The following is a 23,190-nucleotide window of genomic DNA, read 5'->3' on the forward strand; positions in this document are numbered from 1 at the left end:
ACAAAATTAGTATCTGTTCTTGTGGATCAAATGATCAGTGTGTGTGTGTGTGTGTGTGTGTGTGTGTGTGTGTGTGTGTTTGTGAAAATATCTTCCTTACACAAATTTTTTAGTTTTTCAGTCTAATTTGCTTTGACAAGTTAGACAAAGTCCTTATGACTTTGAACCAGCGGTCACCAACAAGGTGGTCTGTAGAAAAATTATTTTGGTGGTCCGTAGAAAAATTATTTGCATTTTCTATATTGCACTAAATCAGGGATCCTCAAACTATGGCCCCTGGGACAGATACGTGCAATGAATGTTTGTGATGCCGCAGAGAGTCTCCCCCTTTGAGGTCGTTTTGTGTGAGGCAGAGGGGAGTCAGAAATTCCAACTTGGGGTCTGCTTTGGCCTCCTGCTGTGGGGCTATGGGCGAAGGCTGGAGGGAAGTGTCGCTGGTGGCGAAGAGCCGGAGGGCCTTATTCCAGTGGGACTGCATCATGGCTTGGAACTGGCTGACCATCTCAGCCCGCTGAACCTCCAGGGCCTGGCCTTGCACTCCTGCAGGTTTTACCTTTGCTTGGAAAGCCTACGTTCGTAGTGCTGGCCTTCTTGGCCAGATCCAATTTGAACTGAGCCAGCTTTTTTGCCAACTCTTTCTCGTGGGTGGCTGCTTAGCTCCAACAACTGCTTCCTGTTGGGGCCCTAAGGAGCCCAGGTGGGGAGGCAAGCAGTGACTTGGAGGGGAGAGGCGAGTAGAGGCTTGTGAGGCACCCCTCAACGTGAGTGACACCGAGATGGCCACGTCCACCCAGTCACATGACCACTTAGACACACCCACCCTACCGGTCACTAGGAAGATCATATTAGTGGTCTGCGGGATTTAAAATTATGAATTTAGTGGTCCCTGAGGTCCAAAAGTTTGATGACCCCTGGTTTAAACTATATTCTTTATCACATTGCAGGTGTCTCACTAAAAAAAAAATAGTTTGGTTTTACCTAATTGTACTTTTTATGGAAAACCTCTTAATCCTTCTGAATTCTATTTGAAAAATACAATTAAAAAACGAATTTTATATTCAATTTCACTAGAAACATCCTTTTCTTGATGCTAACTGTGCCAGCAAATACTTACTATACGGTGCATATATGGATCATTTTCCCTCCTTAATTCCGTCTGCCTTTTCCCAATCTTCATTTCTGTGGTGTTACACAGCAGCTGTCCTTGTGACAATTAACTCTGCCCTGGTCAAGCTTTAACAATTCTGAAACAAGTGACACTGTCTTGACTCCCATTGTGAGGTCACTATCAACCTGTTTTATATTATATTTTTTTATGTGAGTCACTGAAAGTCATTTTTTAATTGTGGCAGCATAAAAATATTCTTAATAAATGTTCCCTCTGTATGATTACCACATTACCTATAAGGACTGAAGATCTCATATTCAACAATAATGGTGTAATTATTAGATTTTTTTCTCGACCAGACAAAATTCAAATTTAGTTCCTTTTTTTAATAGGCTATATTTTCTTATGCCAAGGATCAAGTCCTCGAATGGTTGCACGTTCCCGTGAGTCGAGCTGCGCGTACGGTACAGGTGCACCTGTACCTGCCCATTGCTTCTGCGAGTTGAGTTGCATGTGTGTGTGCCAACCCATGGCCTGGTTGCGATTAGGCATTGGCTCAATAGTGGGCTGTGGTCCATGGGTTGGGGACCCCTGGTTTAGATGAAGCTCAGTTAAGATTGTTGTTATTGTGCACAGCTCTTCCGCTGAAAATTTCTTAAGAATTGGATCTGTGAGGCTATTTTTTCTGTTTTCTAAAGTTCCTGAGGAGCTGGGAGGGTCTGCCAAGAATAAGCTGTGGCATTAACTGCTGAGGGACTGAGGAATATTAGACAGTCACACCATCTTTATCTTCTACTTGTTCTCTGACTCCCAAGATCTCACCTCATTTCAACCAGCAACATTTCTCCTCCTTACATTCATTAGGGTGGCGTCATTTTGTGCAGAATTCAAAAGGAAATGAAACGTTTGAAAAATTAGCCTCTGCCTTCCCTATAAATTAGCCATTTGTATTTGCCTTTTACTACTATACTATAAAATGATTCTTGTGCTAAAGTTCACAAAGGTGTTTTTTGACACAACCTGGGTTTATAACTATTTCATATTCTCAATATGGCATGTCTAGCATACAGAGATTTTTAAAATCCTCATTAACCTTGACTTTATTATACCACAAACATTCATGCCACCCAAAATTCAGGTTGTGTCCTGAGTCAAAAGCCAAATGCTGGACAATTTAAAGGCTGGTTGAGATCAGGCGATAGAAAAAATGGCAATTCTAGAGAATACATCTATTTTTCCAAAAGGCATAATCTTTATTAAGAATATGCATGATTTGGACTTCAAAATAATTTAGCTGCTACGGTTTCTAAAGTGGTAATATTACCAAAGACAAGTTCATAATCCTGTAAATTTGCTTTATAAATGCAAACCTTTCAGATGGAGATAATAGCAGTCCTTCTGTGAGTATACAAACACAGTACTTCTGTGAGTATAACCAAACCAGGCATGAGTGATGCTTTTTCATCACTCCTTATAGAGACATTGTCCACAAAACATCCTGCACTAACAGGGAATGCCACATTTTAGACTTTTCACTCCCATATTGATTATTGCATATTCAGTTTGTCGCTCCTTCCCAAACCAGCTTGATTATATTGTTCCTTTGTTTGCTAGAGAGACCGAGTTTGATCTGGTGGCTAAGGCACCAAGCTAAAAACCAGGAGACTATGAGTTCTAGTCCTGCCTTGGCATGAAAGGCAGCTGAGTGACTTTGGGCCAGTCATTCTCTTTCAGCCCAATCCAATTCAGAGGGAGGTTGTGGGGAAAATAGGAGGAGGAAGGATATCAGATATGTTTACCACCTTGAGTTTTTTTAATAAAGGTGAGATATAAATTAAATAAATAAATAAATAGGCATGTTGTAGTAAAGATGTGTGGTTCTTACTACTACCACCATAATCAAATACAGTGATAGTTTTATCTGGAAAAATCATCTTATATCCATTGCTTCCAAAGAAACTTAAAAACTACTTGCTATAATGGTAAAAAATCCATTCTTTCTGCCACTTTCTGTGTGGAGAAGACATGGAGACTTCTGTTCCACCCTATCAGTTTTGGAAATTACATTGTAAATCATTGCTACCTTTCAGTCAATAGAAGCCAATAACCCCACTTACAAGGGCTGCATTTGGGAGCTCTGCAATGAAAGAAGCAATTAGAGCAGCTGCTCTTTTCTTTCATGAGCCCAAACCTTATCCTGGAACCAACTGCTTAATTTAAAAGTTACCCACTGCAAATAGCGTAGTGTCTCTCCCTAGGATGTCAGATGTCTGGATGCAGTATCCTACCAAGCACATGTTTTGAAAAATGTACTCTTGTCCAGAGAAATCACACAAGAACTTGGAACAATGATTCTATGGTGGCTTAAGCTTTGGAGATGATAGGTTTCATTCTACAAATGTAGGATATAATAGAATAGAATTTTTTATTGGCCAAGTGTGATTGGACCAATTGCAAGGAATTTGTCTTGGTGTATATGCTCTCAGTGTACATAAAAAATATAGGATGGTAAGGAATGAATTTGCTTCTTCTGATAGTATCTTAGGGAAAGGAAATCTAGCTGGTCATTTGAATTCATTAGAGGCAGAAAATACATTTGATCAAGAACTGAGCAAAAATGACCTACTTCCCAGCTCTCAGAAAAAATATATATGAGATTTTCTTACCTTCTAAGTATTTGGTTGAAGATAGTCTACAGTAGTTTGACAGTTGAGTGAATTCCTGATTATTTGTCATCTGCTATTGCTTAGAAAACATGTTAACAACAATGAACAATCCACCTTCAACCTTTGGCAAATCTCTTAAAGACATGCATGCCTCATTTTTCCCCGCCAACCAACTGGTTTGAAAATTTAATGAGTCTATTTTTTTTTTCACATAGCTCAGGGTAAATAGTCATTTGAAATCTCAGGTGTATACATTTTTTTGTAATCTCCTATTGCCCGATTTAAAATAATCTTGCTATTAATTTATGGATGCTTCCCACCCCTCAACCTTGGGGTTTTATGTTTGTTTGTTGGTTTTACAGAACTCTGAATCAGTTTAACTTCTTTGGTTCTAAAGAGAAGTGTTTAAAAAGAAGGAGGAGGAAGGAAAAGAAGACATGCTTCGTCATTCTTACCATAATCCAAGTGGCAGCAATTTAGGAATGTCTGCTAACTAGAATTGTTCTGTTAATTAAGACTGAGGGAAATGGGCAGTCTAGGAACACAATAAATGAATGAATGAATGAATAAATAAATAAATAAATAAATAAATAATAAAAGATCTTTATATGTGGGTCAAATAAATCTCTCATTTGTAAAATCAGTGGTGCAAAGTCAATTGATCATTAGTCAAAAGGCCATGGGTAGAGGAAACTGAGACACTACTTGAGACAAAAAGGGGGAGAAACACAAAAGAGAGTGGAAGAATAATCAAGAATAGACAACATTTGCCACGTTTATTAGAGAAAAATTCTTCCACGCTGTCTACTGAAAGAGCAGAGCTGAGGTAGAATGTTCCCCAGTGCAGAGGTAAATAGTTGACAATGAGCAATGAAAAGCTGATGAGGAATCCAGGCATGAATTTGATTAGTAGTTTGAAATAAAGTTTGTCTTGCCTTTTGCAGACGATAAAAATAATTATCCAAGGTTAATCTGTAATCGTTTAGCCAGAATCCTTTTCCTATTTGGAGTTGCAAACACTGGTAAACACAAATATATGTTTACAAATAGCATATTGTATAATAAATGACTTTGAATGGTGGGTCTTAGCAAACAGACCAGCTGAAATAATAGACACTATGGAAAAGGAACATGTTTCTGCTAAGATACGTTGCTCGACTCTGCACTTCCCCATAGCACACACAACACACACACACTCATAGAGAGACGGAGAGAGAGAAGGTTGGTGAATTTATAATAGCTCTTATGTCATTTTAGTAAACTACATACTGAAGAAAATACAGGAAGTTTATTAAAGCAGCAGCTTCTTCTTCCTCTTCCTCCATTTCTTCCTTTCATCGGAGTAAAAACAAATAATTCTTTATATACATTAACCAACACATTAAGCAGTTGCATTGCTTAAAATGTGTGCTGATCTGTAAATGTTTGACATTTATAGCCACATTTGGTTTCCTGCACCAAATGTAGCTATAAAAATGCTTTATTTTAATGGTCTTTATTTTTCCTCTAACGACATTACTTTTTATTCAGGGTGTGAGAACATTTATATTCAGAATCTGCTTGCAAATGACAACTGGAAGAAAAGAAGCTTGCACACAGGATGCTAAAGGACAATTTCTTTTATGTTTTCTGCAAATATGAATTGCCATATCTTAAATTTAGTTTGGTTTTTGGTTAAAAGTATAGATTTTTATGAATATATTCTCCAGATTTTAGTTACTTTACTTTGTTAACTAATCCACCATTAATATTAAAAAAACATTCCTTCCCTTGTAAAAAAAACTTGCTGAAGTGCACTAAAGAAAATGAAAATGAGAAGAAATTAACCTGTTCTCATCACAAGTGTTCTGATGCACATAAAACTTCCCCTATTATCAACTTCATATCATATATCAAAATTGATCACATCAGAATGAGAAATTCTAAAGGATCTGACAACAGTAGTATCAATCCAGAGGTATTTTAAACTGTTGATTTTTCAATCATAATATATTCTGATATGAGAAAAGCAGGAACCATAGTTCTTTCATTCTTCTTTAACTTATTACTTTCCATGTAGAATTGCTCCACAGAGAGATTTGAGATAGACTGAATCATGTGTGATTGAGGTTGGACTATGGTACCCATTACGCCATCTGAAATCATATTCTTTTGGTCTCTTGAAGACTCAATGACTGAGTTTAATAGAAGCACGGCGATATTTGTTGGGTGTCCAAAGCAATCTGAATGCTCATTAGTGAACAGGTGTGGCTCAGGCTGTAAGAAGCCTGTTATTAAACACAGCTGCCTGCAATTACTGCAGGTTCGAGTCCCACCAGGCCCAAGGTTGACTCAGCCTTCCATCCTTTATAAAGTAGGTAAAATGAGGACCCAGATTGTTGGGGGGGCAATAAGTTGACTTGGTATATAAATATACAAATAGAATGAGACTATTGCCTTACACAATGTAAGCCGTCCTGAGTCTTCGGAGAAGGGCGGGACATAAATGTAAATTAAAAAAACAACAACAACAGAATTTTAAATTTTAATTTTTTGAAGGAAATAGGCCTGCTTTGCTTGTTCTTTTCCCTCTGTCATTCTTTTCTTCCTTTCAAAGAAAGGAATTGGAGGAGTCACCAAATTCCATCAAGGGACTGAAACCACTAAAGGGTTATGATATAATAATGGTGTGTCATTTACAACAATAGGATATGAAAGTACTGGTGCTGAGATGTGCTTCTCCATGGTTAATTTCCTTCTGTCCCATTTGCAGTACAAATGGGCACAGCTTGGAACATCTCTTCCAGGTCTCTTTTTCAAAGCATCCTGACTTTAATAATTAAGAGGCCTTGATTTGGCCACCACAGTTGCAAATAGGAACAATGGTAGCATTTATTTACAGCCATTGACCAGTCAGCAGTAATATATACAAATGCAACAAAAAGTGAAAATATCCTAAGGAAATTTCTGGTTGTTTAATAAATTTTCCTATTTGTATTTTTTTCCTTTAAATTGTTAAAGCTATTTTTTTCTAGAGAACTTATCCACAAAGTGGAAAATCACATTTTAAGCAAAATCCAACTCTAGATTTAGTTCCTTGTCATTTACAGAACTTTGCAATCCAGATGTTTAAACAGTCTCCCAAATGGAATTCACAGGGTCAGAATGCTCATTCAAATAGAGAAAGAGGACCAGAGCCTTTGGACATTATCATATCAATCTCTTTGCAGTCATGAAAGCATTCCTTTGTTACTTGCCTTGTTGATTTTAACCACAGATGGATTTAAGAATTATCTACAAGATCAATAAAGGTTCCAAAACAAAATTACTATGTGACATAATTTTAAAAAAGCAGTCTACTGCAGTATTTCACCATATCATATGGATTAATGTGGCATTTCAAGTACTATGCTACTAACAATAACCTGCCAATGTCTTTCACAAAAGATGCATAGGCATGCAATATGCACAAAATGATCATAGCTAACTGTAATTTGATCTTATAAAACTATGAAATATGGACGGTCAAATAACTGTTAAAATTAGGACATTGGACACTTCAGTTTTTGTTCTTGAAAATTGAATTTGCTATAGTTCAACCATGTGTCAATGTTTTTGTAAGACTTTTTAAAGAGCATATTAAATATGCTAGTGTATATCTTTGCAAAACATTTTTGATGCATTTCTGTTAAATTATTCATTTTAAATGCTGGGAAATCTTTCAAATAGAACTATTAGAGGGAAGAATATCTGCGACAAGATTTAATGCATGGAAAAATGGAAATAAAGAAAAAGCATCTGCTATATGTGTATCATATCAGATAACTCTTTTTTAAAAAAAAATCATTTGGAATACCTGAATTCAGGACAGGGGGATTATGTTCTTGGATACAAAGTATCATAAGGTGATGATTATATCCCCAGGATAATTAACTGATTATTAGTCTTTCTCATTTATTGTGACGCTAACTAATTCTAACCCATTATATATTTAGGATCAATGAACTTCAAAATTAATTGAACTGGATTGTTTTCCTGCAGCTCTGGCTGCAGCAGATTTTAGCTTCCTAATGTCTGCTGCAGAAACACTCAGTAGTGAAACATGGGAGTGGGTAGAGGGGTTTGTTTGTTTGTTTTTTACAAAATATAATCGTATTTTTAAAAAGTCTTTAATCTTATTTTGGATTTTTCACTCCATGCTAAATGTGATATTTATGAAGTGCTTGATTTGATGCCCTGATATAATTTTAGGCCTTACAGCAATTGCTTTCTACCAGTGGTGAATGCACAAACGGAGCAAAGAACAATTTATTACACTCCAAAATTAAATATAACATTTTATATTTCCCAGTGCAATCCTATCCGTAAAAATGAATTCCATTGAGTTTAATGGCATTTCCTTCCAGGTAGAAACACAGCATTACTACTTACCTATGTACTGTGTATTTGGTTAATTGGGATGCTCCCTAGGCAGATACGTGTAGAAGTGCAGCTTTAGAGAACTACATTTCAAAATGCTATGTGCCTTTTCAATTCAAGGAAGTGCCCTACTTGGAATGGAAAAAATTCTTTGGAGATCAAATTGTATACCTCTAATATATATGCTTTTGACGAGTGGATATATTGCAAATTTAAGAGAATTGAAAAATATTAAATTCGATACTGAGTTTGCCAGAATATTTATTAGTAGTAATGACTAGAATAATACTTCGATTCTGTGGGCATGAATACCTAGGTTTATACCCATAGGAGGCTGGGATATTAGTCCATTTAGGGAGTGGTCATTGTGGGAAGGAGGAGTCACACTACTGGGAAAGGCTATCTATCATGGCTTACTCTGCTTCCCTGTGTGTTGGTTTGCTTCCACGATCACATTAGCTTCCATCAGAAAACGCTATGGAGGCAACTCTCAAAAGCAGTGATCATACTACTGCAGCAACTCCTATAAGTGCAAAGGCTGGCCTGGTGATGATTTTATTGTATTAATCATATTTATAATTGTCTTTTTTGCTAAGGATGACAAGGTGATTTGTGTTACATCACCCTTCACAATACTCTGCAACAATACTGTAAGAACGATTGTGAGACTGTGAATGGCTCAAAGACCCAGTGAGCAGCATAGTCAATTGGAAAGTTGGACCAGAGTTTGCTGGGTTCTAGTTTAAACCCCAGTCATGAAGTAGCTATGTTTATGCGTGTTCTTTTTATAATAGATCAGAAATGCATCATCGCTGCAAGCGTACATGCAGTCCTCTGGCAATAAGCCTTATTGAGCTCATATTCATATATTGCGGGTAAATTCCAATCTGAGCCAATCTGACACTTTAAGAGAATGAATGAATAGATCCCAAAACATTATGTTATATCTTTGGAACAATGTTTAAAGACTACAGTCTCCATTTACATCGATCCCTTGCACTGTCTTCTGAGTTTACCTCTTTTATTTCTCTCTAAGCTAAGTATATCTATCTGGCTAAGTAGTGTGTATAAGAAAGAGAGAGAGATTTGGAAGGACACCATATCCCATTTGGTTTCAGATCAGTGAGTATCTTTCCTCCCCCCCCTACACATTATTTCCCTTTGTGTGCATCTTTGCTGATCTTTCAGTTTCTCCCTGTCTCACCAATATAAATTTTCTGCTTTACTGGAGAATTTCATAAGCACGTTATAAGGTTATGTTTAAGGTGCATCGTCTCAAAATCTGGCTAAAGAATTACTGCAAGCAGCATTTTAACAGGATTTGTGTGTGTGTGTGTGTGTATAGGAAGAGGGTCACTATCTTAAACAGGATCAGGAAAGAGTATTTTTAACTTCACAGTCTTGTGAAGTTAATAAAAGAGGCGTCCACTGGAAGAAGGATGTAGAGAGAAGGGATGCGTAGTTGGATTTCTTCAAAACAATTGGAGCTGCCTGGTAAAGACAATGATCTGTGGGAGTGGACGGGCAAGGGAAGCAAAGACAACACTGGCAGAGGTTTTAATCCGAAGCAGGTGCTTTACCAGCCATCTCTGGCATTGGCCTTTTGAAGTTCCACTTTCTGTTGAGCGAAGTTGCGGCAAGTCACGAGCTGTGGGACAGTAGCCTGGACAGCGCTCTTTCCCAAGAACCAGACTGGGGAACGTTTGAGGACCACGGTGGAGTTCAGTACCTCGGACAGCTCCCGCCGGCCTGCCACGTACACCCCGCCTCCCCACCACTTCACTCGGAGCTCGGAAAAGTAACCGAGGCGCATTCGCCTCCGCGCAGCGACGCTGCAGCAGCGGGAGCGGGCGAGGGGAGCCCATCCACGCGGCTTCCCGTTTCTTGCCTTCTTTGCGGGCTCGGCTTGGGAAGCATGGAGCGGAGAAGGTGCGAAACCCCGGGAGGCATCCCGCGACTGCAGGGGCTGCTTTTGCTTTTCCGTGAGTACATGCTTTCCCGCCTTTAGCAGGCACTCGCCTCTCATCCCGCCGATCCCGAAAATATTCCGCCTATTCGCCTTTTTTTTTCTCAGCTCGATGTGGAGAAAGGGGGGAGGAAAATAGCCAGCAAAAGATCGCTTGTGTGTCCTCTGTGTAAGAAAAATAAGGTGCGACTAAATAGCTTCCCTCCTCCAGTCCCCACCGCCCCGGCGAAGGTAGATCGCTGGAGTTCTCTGGCGAAATTGTAAGTGATTTAACTTCGTGCCCAGAGCAGGCAGAAACTGCCGGTAGAGAGAAACCCCCGTTTCCAGCAACCTAAATCTGAATCCTCTTGCTTCTCTTTCCCTACTTTTTTTCTCCCAACAGATGCATTAGCTGGTGGGCTGGCAGAACAAGAAGTGGAAAACCTTTCGGGCTTATCTCCAAATCCCGAGAAGGCTATTTTTGTAGTTCGGGAAAACGGAACAACCTGCCTCATGGCGGAATTCGCTGCGAAATTAGTCGTCCCCTACGAGATCTGGGCCAGTAATTTTGTTGATGTGAGATTCTCTTCTTTTAATTTGAATGTCATCTATTAAAAGCGCGAGAGGGATGGATTTCAATATTTGGGGGTTATCTGTGGTTTAGGTTTGAGTGTGTGTGTGTGTGTGTGTGTGTGTGTGTGTGTGTGTTGTGCGTTGTGCGTTCGCGCGCGCAGTGGGAGAGAGAGAAGAGGGGAAGATTCGAATTAATCTTAAATATAATCGCAGCCTTTTTAAAAGCGGCATGTTGCTAAGGCAATGCAACTTCGCTTTCTCCCCCTCCCTGTCACTCACACGGGGGAACTGCAGCTAAAGCATCGCCACCCCCCATGAACATATAGTTTGCAAAGAGTTGGCTGTCCTGCCCCCGCTCCTGATCTCCTTTCGCTGCAGAAAAGACTTTTTTTTTTTTGGAATCGTGGAAAGTGCACAAAGTTTACTTCAATCTTTTTTTCTTTTTCATATCGGAGGGCTGTGTGTGTGAAGGGAATGACAATATATAATTACTTATCTCGACTCCCTGGGGCGGGGAAGAGGTGGGGAGCGTTGGTCTATTATGAGTAATTATTATTACACCTCGGGCGGTACAGTAAATAAGGTTACGTTTCCGTCTAACCCATTGTGGGGAGCTGAAGCTAGCCATATTTATGTTCTTATTATCTATTATATTGGGCAGCGGGAGATGGAAGGGAAACCTCACACCTTTTTCCCGATGCTCTTTCTGGAAGTGTTTTGGGGGGAGGTGTTGGGACCTAACGCGCCCGTGTCTTGTGTTGTGTTGTGTTGCACCTTCAGATGATCACCGAGCAAGCCTATATCCCGCTTTCCCGCGGAGCAGAGGAGCGAGGCAAATGCAGCAGCAACGAATCCGAGCTCCACATCTCGTGGCTCAACAGAGCTTACACCCTCAGCCTTTATTTTGTCAAGGTATCGGTGGGAAGTCCGCCGAAGGTCGGCCTCGAAGGAGAGCCCCGGCTAGGGGGCGGGGGCGGGGGGAAATACCGGGAAAGTAGATAGGGGCGCGGGGTGGGGGAAGGCAGAATCCCTTCGCAGGACCCGAGAAAAACCAAAAGTGGAGGAATCAGCCCGAGGTTGGAAGGAAAGGAGGGGGAGGAAGGGGAAAAAAAATTGGTACTGGGAGAGAAATAAAATGAAGAGACGCGCCAACGCTAGTTTGACGTAGCATTATTATTATTTACTTTATTCATTAAACGTGAAACTCAGCCAACTGAACATTCAAAAATGCATCACAAATACCATTGACTGGTGCTAATGGTTGATACGGGTTGCTGCCAGCGTCCTAGGTATTAATCAAGTATTATTATTATTATTATTATTATTATTATTATTATTATTATTATTATTATTATTATTATTATTATTATTATTATTATTCGGCCGTACGCCGTCGCTAAAGGCGCCGAAGAAGGCAGCCGACGGATCAAGTCAACCTCCTTCCTTCTTGCCGCGAGGAATCTCCCAGCAGGGCGGCCGAGCAACAGAAAGCTGCAAGCGCGGCCAAAAAAATGTTTGCTTGGCCATGCCGGGCGGGCGGCTGACTGGCGGCGAGGCTTCCTTTGCCCTGCCTCGACTTTGGATCTCTTCTTAACCCCTCTCGACAGGAGACGCGTAACCGAAGTTCTGGCTCCGAGGCCTGGTGGAAAATGAGCAAAGTCCAGTTCGTTTACGACAGCAGCGAAAGCACCTACTTCAAAGGCGCCGTGAACCGTAAGTGCGGCGCGGCCGAAGCCAGGCCTGAAGGGTCAGGGCGGCGCCTGGAGGGAGTGGAAGGAGGTGGAGTGAGGAGAGAAGGATAAGAGGCAGTTTGTGGCAGGGGTGGCCGGTTAGAAAAGCCTGGGGCTGCCTCTCTTTCCGACTGGTGAGGCAGAGGTGGGCAAAGTATATAGAGAGAAAGCCGTCCAGGCCGTGCAGTTCACGAGCCACTTTGGCCTCCTTGCATGCAAACCTCCAAGTCTCTGCAAAGCGCTGCGGCGGCGGGAGGGAGGGAGTCTGAATCATTTTCCAGTTTTTTCCCCCCCCACCCACGTCTCCCTCCAAACGCGGCTGGATCAGTCCTGAGGCCGGTGCCGCCTCCCCTCCCCGGGCCGCAGTGCGGATAAAGCGGGCGGCCGCGTCTCCCCGACGGCTCCTCCTCCTTCTCCCCAGATTCCCCCCTTCTCGATCAGGGTCAGCCGACTCGGGCCTGAAATGGATTCTCTTCTTGGCCGAGCTGGGGGAAGCAATGATCCCGCCTGAAGCGGGGCCAGGCTTAGCCTTTGGCCTTTTCCGAAGCCGCCGGCCGGTTTTAAGAATCCATGGATGGCTTTGAGCTTTTCCAAGAGAGGGAAAAAGAAGGGCAACCTCGCTGTCAGCCAACCAACCATACTAAGGGCAGATTTGTGCGCCTTTGGAACAAACTGATGCCTGGCCCGATGATCAACCTGGATCCCGAGCAAAAAAAAGCTCCCATACTACCGGTAGTAAGTCGTCCTTAGGTTTAAAATGAAGCTGATGGGAGTTATAGTTCATATAAAAACAGTGTTACGTCAGGCTTCGATGTCCGGGCACTACCCTTTTGATATATTAAGATGGAAGCAAACAATTAAATTGATATAAAATATTAGAAAGCCTCTTTTCTATTGAAGAAAAACCTCCAGAATTGTAAAAGAGTAAAATCACTCCATTCTTAGGAGGAAAACAGGACTATACTGTTTTCATTTCTAATCATTATGAAGCAAATAAATCAGGACTAAAACAAAACCTTAAAAAAACCAACAAGAATTATTTAGCTAAAGTAAAAAAAAAAACCCTCTTCGCCCAAAAGATGTAACTGCTTGTTAGGGGATGCCATTTGTAAATCATTTCTGATTATTGTACTGTAAACCCATTTGTAATGAAGGAAGCATTCTGTACTCTAATCTTGGGCCCAGCACTTTTTAGTGCAGTGTTGGGTTTGGACAGTTATAGAAGGGAGTTTCATGTAATCCCTGAAGGGCAATTAAAATAACTTGATTTTATTTTATGGTTGCCTTTACTTGGTTTTTGGAGTTGGTAATTCTTTTTTTTGGGAAGGGTTTTTTTTTGAAAATTCAAGCAATCTAGCATAGAGAATGGTTAGTTAGATGCTGCATATCTCAAATGTAATTACTGTGCTCTAAAATATGACCATTTTCTATTTGGGTGGCTTCTATTAATGGTCAGTGTTACCATTGCATTTCTTTGTGTTTCCTTCTTATGGGCTTCCTCTTGGTGCCTCTGTTTGTCACTGGGCACCTCTGCAGTGCAGAATATTCTAGGGTATGTTCTCTCCCCCCACCCCCATTGCTGCATTGAAGCATGCCCAAGGCGTACCCATCTGTATTTTATCTGTTCCTGAGTAATTTGGATCATTAAACCTTTGTCTATTTCTAAGTATTAATTAGGAAGAAAAGTCTATTTTACATTAAAATAATGTATAAAAAATGCTATGGTATCTTTTCCGAGTGGCTTGAAATACACCATCTCTTTCACATATAACGCAGTAGTTACTATTGGCCAATGTATGTGAATGTATAGCTTAGCCAGACTGGATAGGCAACAGAAATCAGGTTTTTTTTAAAGCCGTTTAGTGTAATTCTTTACATTTGTATTCCAAAATAAATCTTGTTGAATGAATTGTGTTTACTCTTAGATGAGTGGTTGTTTGGGTGCAGTCGATTTTAACAAAAACAGGATATTTTGTTTTATTCGTTCTGATTCTAACTTTATTAAGATTTTCACATTTCTTTTCATCATACAGGTTGTTTATATTTTGAAAATTGACCCCCATTTTCAGTTTTAAATGTTTGCATTATGCTTATTTATCCACTCGGTCCATTTTTCCTATGCTTTGGAAAGTTGATATTGTGAGAAGGTATTGGACAATACAGACCTTCACGGTGTTTCCCCTTCTGATGAATCATTCTACAGTGCCCTTCTTCCCCACAAGCATATAAGTCTAATGAGTTGTGAGTTGTGATCTGCAATGTCCAGAGGTCATTCCAATAGGATTTGCCATCTGGGTTTTTTTAAGCCCAATTGTGCCCCATCAGCAGTACTTTGCGTCATCCAGCCACTGAGGACCCATTTGTGATGCTGCCGTGAAGGGGTTACATGTGACTCTACATGAATGGTGGAGCGTGATTCCCTGGGAATGTTATCTGCAAAAGGGCGGTGTGGTGTTTTTTTTTTTTTTTTCCAAGCTGGATCTAGTCATAGAAAGCTAATAATAGCACTGCTGGTAATGCTGAATTTCTAGTTAGGACTTGCTATTCCTTGTGGGATCATCATAGCTGCTGTCATCAGCATAAGCCATTAGGTGTTGAACTGTGAGCATCATTTTAGGATCCTAATGGGAAATAAAGCATCTTTTGCTTATGCATTTAATGATTTTTCATCACATTGTGCTATTTAGTTCTGAATACAAGGACTGGAGGAATGTCATGAAAACGGAAATTAAGGTTTTATGCTTCTAATCATGTACAACAGCATGAATGTTTCCTGACATGTATGAGAGAACATGTGTCTGTTCATCTGCATATTGTTCAGCTTTCTCTTGCTATCCAGTTCCTTCCAATATCTGTCTATTAGAATGTCAGTCTAATTTGTAAGAGCACATATCAAAATCTTTAAATATATTAGAAAAACTGTTTTTCTTTCCTGCAAACACAGAAGACTGGGCAAATTCTTAATGTCAATCTTTATCTGATTTGTAAAAATAGACGTTTCATATTTATATTATGTGTGTGTACACAAAATGAAAAAAAAAAGTGAAAAAAGAATAAAAGTGAAAAAAGACTAAAAACATACAAATGTACAAAATGCATATTTATAGACAGTGTTGATATTCATTGTCCACGTTTTTTGTCTCATAAAAAAGGAAAAGGATTTTTTGAGTAATTTGATCAAATTTCTTGTTCTTTAGACATTTTCTGAAGTCTTTTTCTTTTTAATGTTGATGTTATTAAAACCTCGCAGATGTGGAGAAGATATTTATAAAATATATTAAATGCAGTTGGTCATGGAATGCTGAATTAAACAGTCATTTGGTCTAGAAAAAAAAAAGTATGATAGTCATCCAATAATAATATTTTCCTCTTGACAGCGGGGAAACACACGGTCGTAACACGTCACCTCTCTGCTTTAGTCACCCCAGCTGGGAAGTCTTATGAATGTCAAGCTCAGCAGACAATCACCTTAAACTCCGGTGACCACCAAAAATCAGTTGTTCTCTTGCTGTCAGAGGTCCGCCTCCAGCCCTTCGACATCAGCTCTGATTTTGTTTTCAGTGAAGGTAAGGGTCTGGATGCTGATCAATTTATAGATGCAATTTGGAAAGTCAATGGAGACTCTCTTTTTGTGGAAGGTTGGGGTGGATAAAGACCAGGATTTCGTATCGTAGATGAAGACTTTCTTCAATAGGGGAAGCCTCCTTCTTTTAGTTTAAAAAATAAATGGTGTGTCTAGCGCACTCACTGGGAAATTTGATGTAAGATTAGTGATGTCAGCAAGGCTTTGCCTTGAAAGAAAGCATGGAGCAAATGCTTGCAGTGACCCAAGGAAACATGGCACCTAATGAAGGGCAAATTATCTCCAATGACATTCCACAGTGCCTTCTTTCAAGGTTTGTGTTTTGGGGGGCGTTTTGCTTACTAGTATCCAAATAGTATCCAAATAGTCAAGCAAGCTTCTTGCTATTCTAAATCCAATGCTAACAATCCTGCCAGTTTTGTTTTTTTAACTTCCAATGATAGCTGTCCAGAGATACTTGCCTTCTGAATTAGGAAGAGGCTGACCCTCTATAAAATAGACATTTTAAGAATGAAGCAGATATTCTCCGTATTTCTAAAGAGCAGGGTAGAATCAATGGGGGAGAAATGTAGGAATGCAGATTTCAGTGAAACCTTGGAATCTCTTCAACAGTGGAATACTGAAGGAGATGGCGATTTCTCTTGACAATTGGAAGTGATAGGTTTCTTCAGATGGTTCTACCATGACTAATAATAATTAGCCTATCTAATCTTCTGTCAAGGGATCCATAAATTCCTAAGTAATGTATGGTATACAAAATCATACAGATCGTATATTGTGAATCTGTTTTGTAAGCTTTTTCATAGATAAGCAGAAACACTGAGTAGGGACTTTTTGTCCCATTGCATCTTATATACTATCCTTGATTTATGAATCATTAGTATTAGTAAAGTCTAATCAACTTGCTTGGTCTTTCCTCCCTTTTTTCTGATTTCAAAATCATTCATTGGTGAGGTTTATGAAATTTCACATGTATAGTAGCTGTATTGGTGGTTCAATGTTTGTAATATTCTCTTGTATGGATTTTGCATTTTTTATTACTGGAGTGGTAAACGCTACATTGTTGATGGGACTGAAATTCCCATCATAACCCCTTGATTACTTTCATTATTCAGAAGGCAAAGTTGAGATTTAAGGAAGGTAAACAGGGACATAGCAGTGGGAACACCGAAGGAATGGGAAAGGAATAGATCATGTCATTAAAAGGGAAGGAAGCTGATCATAAAAGAATGGCCTCCTTTCTCTTGTATCAAAAAAGTGTGTGAAGGAATTAAAAATCTTGTCTGTTTTGATTTGCCAAGGTAGCGATTCTTATATGAAAGCAAAGGGCACTTGCTGTAATTTGTGTTATTATTATAGCAGTTTTTCCACATTAATCTTGCTAATCTGAGTTTGAAGAAGTTAGTTCTTTGGATTAATTGTTTTCAGTATTCATTGTTGCTAGAGAAATCATAAATTTGGCATCATAATCAACTGTTTGATCCAAGGCCTCAGGTTGGTTTTGCTAGAATTGTTTTCCCTGAGTAATAATTAAAATCCATGTTCATCCCCACCTTAGTCCATCTTTTTCCATTGTTCCAATATGTAACCATTTTATATGACAGCTTGATGCTTCTTCAAATTATAGTGGCGAACTGCACTATAATTGCATCAATTTATGATAAAGGTTGTTAACAGAAAAAAATGATATTTTTTTTGTGGCTTTCCTTTTCTCCTTTCCTTTCCTTTCCTTTCCTTTCCTTTCCTTTCCTTTCCTTTCCTTTCCTTTCCTTTCCTTTCCTTTCCTTTCCTTCCCTTCCCTTCCCTTCCCTTCCCTTCCCTTCCTTTTCCTTTCCTTTAACAGTGGTAATTGTTGTCCAGCTTCTGCTCAGTTGTTGCTCTCATTTTAAATTTTTCAGTTCAATCATGATTTCATATAATGAACTTTATGTAGTTCTCAGTCTGTAAAATAGACACATGTGCAACTTTGGCTTGTATAGTGGACTGACTCCTAATTGAAATTTCCACGTATGCTTTCATGTCCCCTGGGCAAATTCTCTATTGCTTATTGATCCAACCCAAAATATTATCATTATAGTTTTTACTGCAATACAAGAATAGCACCTCAGGATATATAGCCTGGCTATTTTAGCTGCCATGTCAAATTATTCAGAAAGTGTATCCTTTTTTTCCAGTTTGTAATCCCAGAAATTCAAGAGTGGTGTAGTCTGAAGAAAAGAGTGAATTTTGGAAAGTTTTGAGGGATGTTTAGTGTGTTGGCATTCTAATTTGAGTAAAGTATGCATTTTAAGCAGGTAGCTTTCGCAGGCATGGTGCAAGATATTTTTATATCAGAGGTAAAGGATTATTTTTCTCTTTTTCTGCATTTTCCATCAAGACCGCAAAGGACTATAGCGATGCCTGAAAACAACTCTCTCTTCTTTACCAGCAGTTTTTAGCATCTGTCCTGCAGCAAGTGCCTCACACTGCCTAGTTGTAGGACTGATCCTGAGCTTTGGGCAAAAAGGCTACTTCTAAAGTTTCTTGATTGGTGGGCCACATCTGTCCACAAACATAACTTTGAGGAAAAAAATGCCTGGTTCTCTTCTATTTAGCAATACTATCAGTGGTGCGTTTGACTGAGTTCCAGGGCTGGATTTGTCTATGTGTCTTAATTTTATTTCTCAAAGGCAAACATTTTAAATGACCCTAGCCATTTACAGCTGTCCTGCCGGGCTTTCTCCCGTTCTGGCTATTTGAGAATTGTAAACTGAATCGAAAGAAGACAATAGGGGAAAAAAGAGGATTGCACCAGATCAGGTTATAACTTTTTTACCACAACAAAGTCAAAGATTAGCATATAGGATCCAGCAGATTAAAAGAAAATAGGAGAGACTAGATATTGTCTGCAAACTAGTGAACTCATACTGTTCTTCCAAATGGCTTCCCGACCTGAAGGTTTTTAAAACTGACTTCTTTCCCAAGTGCTCTTCTCATGATGTGGGTTTTCCTCCAGTTTGTTTTCTTATTCTCAAGTACAGCCATTATTTCTTCTGTGAACAAGTTTGGTCATCAAATAGGTCTGTTTCCTCTGCTCCCTGCAATCCCTCACACTGAACAGTCAAATTGCATTTATTTACTTACTTACCATATTTACATATATAGCTGCCCGTCTCACAAAATGTGATTTTGGGCTGTGTACAGCACAACAGTCAATAACTCCATAACAATCTAAAAACATCAAAATTAAATAAAATAAACAGTTAAAATCCAAGACTCTGGGCGAACATTACTTAAACTAACACAGCCACCTTGGAGACTCTCCCTGGGATCTCCCAGGTTGGTGAAAAAAAACCCCCATGTTTTAAATGCCTTCCAGATTGTTAACCTCATTTGGGGGTGAATGATGTTCCAGAGGGCTGGGGACAGAGTACAAAAGGCATGTCACTGGATCTTATGAGCTGCATCTCCTTGGAGACGGGACCCTCAGCATACCCTTCCTGTCTGACCTGGTGGGATGGATAAATTAATTGGGAAGAGGTGTTTCCCTCAAACAACCTATCACCATGCCATATAGGTCAAAGGTCAAAATTAGAACCTTAAATTGCACCTGGAAGCACAAAGGCAACCAATGCAGCTCCCAGAACAAAAGGCTAAAAAAACATCAAGCTGTCATATAAAATGTGCACCTTCCTAGGTGCATGTATAACTGTCTGTGTCAACTGATGCTTCTTTGAATGCTCTTCAAGGGCAGCCCCATGTATGTTTCAGTAATTTTTGGAATGAGGTGTAGACTTTTGAGCAATTCAAGGGAACAGATTCAAGGCACATTCTGATACTTTAAAAGTTCAAGAATCCAGTGTGAGGAAAGGGGATAATAATAATATGGGCTGAATCCTATCAAAGACAGTAGCTATGCACTTTGCTGAATTTAGGCATTTTCAGACAATTGGCAGATTAAGTGATGAGAGAGTTCTGTCAAAGAGACTCAGTCCCTTTTATTCTATTTATTTCCACATTGTATTTATTTATAAATCACATTTGTATACCTACCATCTCACAGATTTGTGACTGTAGGTGGCATATGATTAAAAAGGACAAAAATAAAAACAAAAAAAAAATCAAGCAAGCAGGAAATTACTAATAACAAAATTGCAGAAAGAAAGTTATTGTTATGGGCATTAATATTCTTCCATCTCTATCGGAGATCTCACACTCCTGCTATCCTTGTGCTGGTGGTCATTGGCACATGTGGTAATAAGCACATTGACCGCAATGACCCATCAGCTTGAGCAGTAGGAAAGGATACAGGTAGGGCAAGACTTATGGACCTAATGATTGAAGAACACTGATGATTGAAGAACACTGATTTGAGTTACTTGCTTTGGATTCCTAATTGTTAGGCCTAAGATGACATAGTGAGATCCAATCAAATGCAGTTCTATATTTGCTTACATCTAATAGACAGAATCTTGTCAGACTAAAGCTGCAACCTTCTAACCTAATAGATGCGCCCTGGGAGATTCTAAGGTGTGGCCAGTCTAAATGTTGTTCCCCTCCCCCTCCAGTTCAGGACTTCAGTCTGTTGTCTTGAGTACTACTCTGGGATGTGCTGCCGCCTCCCTAGAAACTGGGTGCAGTTATCAATGTTTTCCTCCACTTTATCTGCATATTTTATCACACCCAATCAGTGTGCAAGGGCATAGAGGGCTTGTGTTCCATTAAAATTGTCCTACTCCTTGGTTTCATACAGCACAACTTTAACACAACTGGGCTAAATTTGAGTTTAGGACTGAGGAGATCTAGATCGTACTTCTACATCCTGGGGGACCTGAAGCCAGTCCATTTTCTTCTATTCAGCTTAATCTAGTTCTCAGAATAGTTGAGAAGGTATGTGTATGTTGGTGAGGAATCTGTATAGTGTCATGAAGTCTTCTGAGGAAAATGAAAGTAATCCTTTGTTTTGCGGGAGAAATACCTATATGCAAAATAATGCTTCTCTCCGTCTCTCCTCATTCTTCTCTTTTCTGTGCTGCAGAACATAAATGTCCAGTGGATCAAAGAGAACAATTAGAAGAAACCCTGCCTCTCATATTGGGCTTGATCTTGGGCTTGGTGATTGTGGTAACCCTCGGTGTTTATCACATCCATCTCAAAATGACAGCCAACCAAGTCCAAATTCCACGGGACAGATCGGAGTATAAACATATGGGATAGCTGGCAAAGGAGATCAGCTCATGCAAAAGCACTTTTTTCCTATCGGTCAGGGCATCTTCTACACAATGAAATATACTGTATACTGACAGATGGAGGGGTGGGGGATGGGAGGAGGGTTGCAAGGGGAGGGTGGGGTGGGAAGGGAGGGGATGGAAGAACAGCCATTTCTCAATGCTTAAAACAGGGAAATAACACTGTCTTCTCTGGAGAACTGACCCAACAGGCAACGTTCCCTACATTGGCCGAGCATTGTTTTCATTCATGTGGTGGTGGAGGAGACGGGAATGGAAATGTATGTTTTGCTCTGAAAATGTATTTACCTCAATGGTGGTGAGGGGAATGAGGACAGTGACTAATGAACATGTGGAACCTTCCATTTCCACGTTTGTTGGACTACAATTCTCACCATTTCTATCTTTGCCTTGCTAGCTGTGGCTGATGAAACTGGCGTACTATGACACACGCTAATTAGTTCTCCATCCACAATGTAAGCCCATGGCTTGGATCAAGGGGTCCGGGAACAGAGTTCCTGTTGTGGGATCTTCACAGCTCATGGGAAAGTTCTGGTTTCTTTTTCCTTCTGCTACATTTAGCATCCTTTGAAAAATCTGCATGGAATATTATGGGGACTCTGCACAATAGGATGAGAGCAGAAATTCAGGGGAAAAGGGGAACTGACAAAAAATCCACTTTCCTTCTCCGTATTTGGGGGCTTCCATCAGATTTCATCTGTTCCTCCGCTAGCACTCCTTCGGTTTATGGAGTTGCCGTTATCAATCCTGTTTTTCCAAAGCTCTGGGAATGGTAGGATTCTCTACTCAACTCTCACATATTCCCAAAGTAAGAATGCCATTTGGGTAAATTAAAACAACACCCTCAGGACTTGCTCATACGATCCCATCATCTCATTTCCACTTCAGCTCATCTCAATTTGAAATATATTTCAAACAGAGCCAAGATTAAGATTCTATGGTTTTAGAGCTTGGAGAATTTTATTTTGTATTTTTATTGCTTATTGAAATGCTTTGGCACCCAAACAGTTTTATGAACGTTGCTACTCAAATCACAAGAGTGTTAAGCTCTGGTGTGAGAAATGCTTATGGGCTGTACACTTTGCATGTACTGTGACTGAAAAAAATGCCTACTGCAATGTAATGATTATATAAGATTATCACCAAGAAATGTTCATCTTACTATGCAGAAACTTTCAGGTGTTATAAATAACTGATGTGTAAATATAGATATGGAAGTAAACAGCAAAAACCAATAAATCCTAAACTATGTTGCTTAATGTGGAGTATTCTTAATATGCAGCATTTAGACTAAAAATTTTATTGACACTCTTGGGCAAAGAAGAAAGAACGAAATGCAATGAACTGCTAGAGGATTAAGGAAAAAGGACTCTGCATAAGAGATGCCTCCAGCTAAGTAAAGGATAAGAGTTTCGGAAGGTCGCAACCCTGATCACAGTCACTGTTTTGTGGGATGGTTCTTTAGAGAAAAGTTCGGTTTTATCCATGGCTTTCCATCCATCCATTGAATTCAGTATCCCCAGACTTAACGTGTGCAGATGTTAATTAGTGGTTCAGGGTGGTTTAACTTTGGGACAGGGTGCCAATTTATACACTGCACTAAGCCATAAACTGGTTTGTTTGGCTTGTATTTAACAATATATTAGGAATTAGCCAATTTTACTTTATCCCACAGACAGCAATTAAAACAAATCTGACTTAGTTTAATGCAAGCATCCAGAAGAATGTTTATGGTACATAAATACAGGAGTCCAGTAGAGTGTTTAAAATTGGATGCATCTATTCCTTACTGCAGGGGTGTCAAACTTGTGGCCTGCGGGCCGGATGAGTCACATGCTGGCCCCACCCTCACCCAGTTTAGTGAAGGGGGGGGAAGTCCTGATACATCATGTGATCCCACCATGACACCCTTGCCTTACTGCAAAGCAAATTGCTTCAACCTCTGAAGTTCTGGTTACG

The 23,190-nt window shown here is 39.8% G+C and overlaps 1 protein-coding gene across 1 annotated transcript; it reads left to right on the forward strand.

The window, feature by feature from the left end:
• The first annotated feature begins 10,087 nt into the window (after positions 1–10,087).
• On the forward strand, positions 10,088–21,199 carry LAMP5 (lysosomal associated membrane protein family member 5). Its single transcript, XM_058180136.1, has 6 exons — positions 10,088–10,154; positions 10,521–10,693; positions 11,471–11,602; positions 12,298–12,403; positions 15,798–15,986; positions 21,021–21,199. The coding sequence occupies exons 1-6, from the start codon at positions 10,088–10,090 to the stop codon at positions 21,197–21,199; spliced, it is 846 nt and encodes a 281-aa protein (XP_058036119.1).
• The last annotated feature ends 1,991 nt before the right edge of the window (positions 21,200–23,190 follow it).

Source organism: Ahaetulla prasina, chromosome 1, assembly GCF_028640845.1.
Source record: "Ahaetulla prasina isolate Xishuangbanna chromosome 1, ASM2864084v1, whole genome shotgun sequence".
Classification (NCBI taxonomy): Eukaryota; Metazoa; Chordata; class Lepidosauria; order Squamata; family Colubridae; genus Ahaetulla; species Ahaetulla prasina.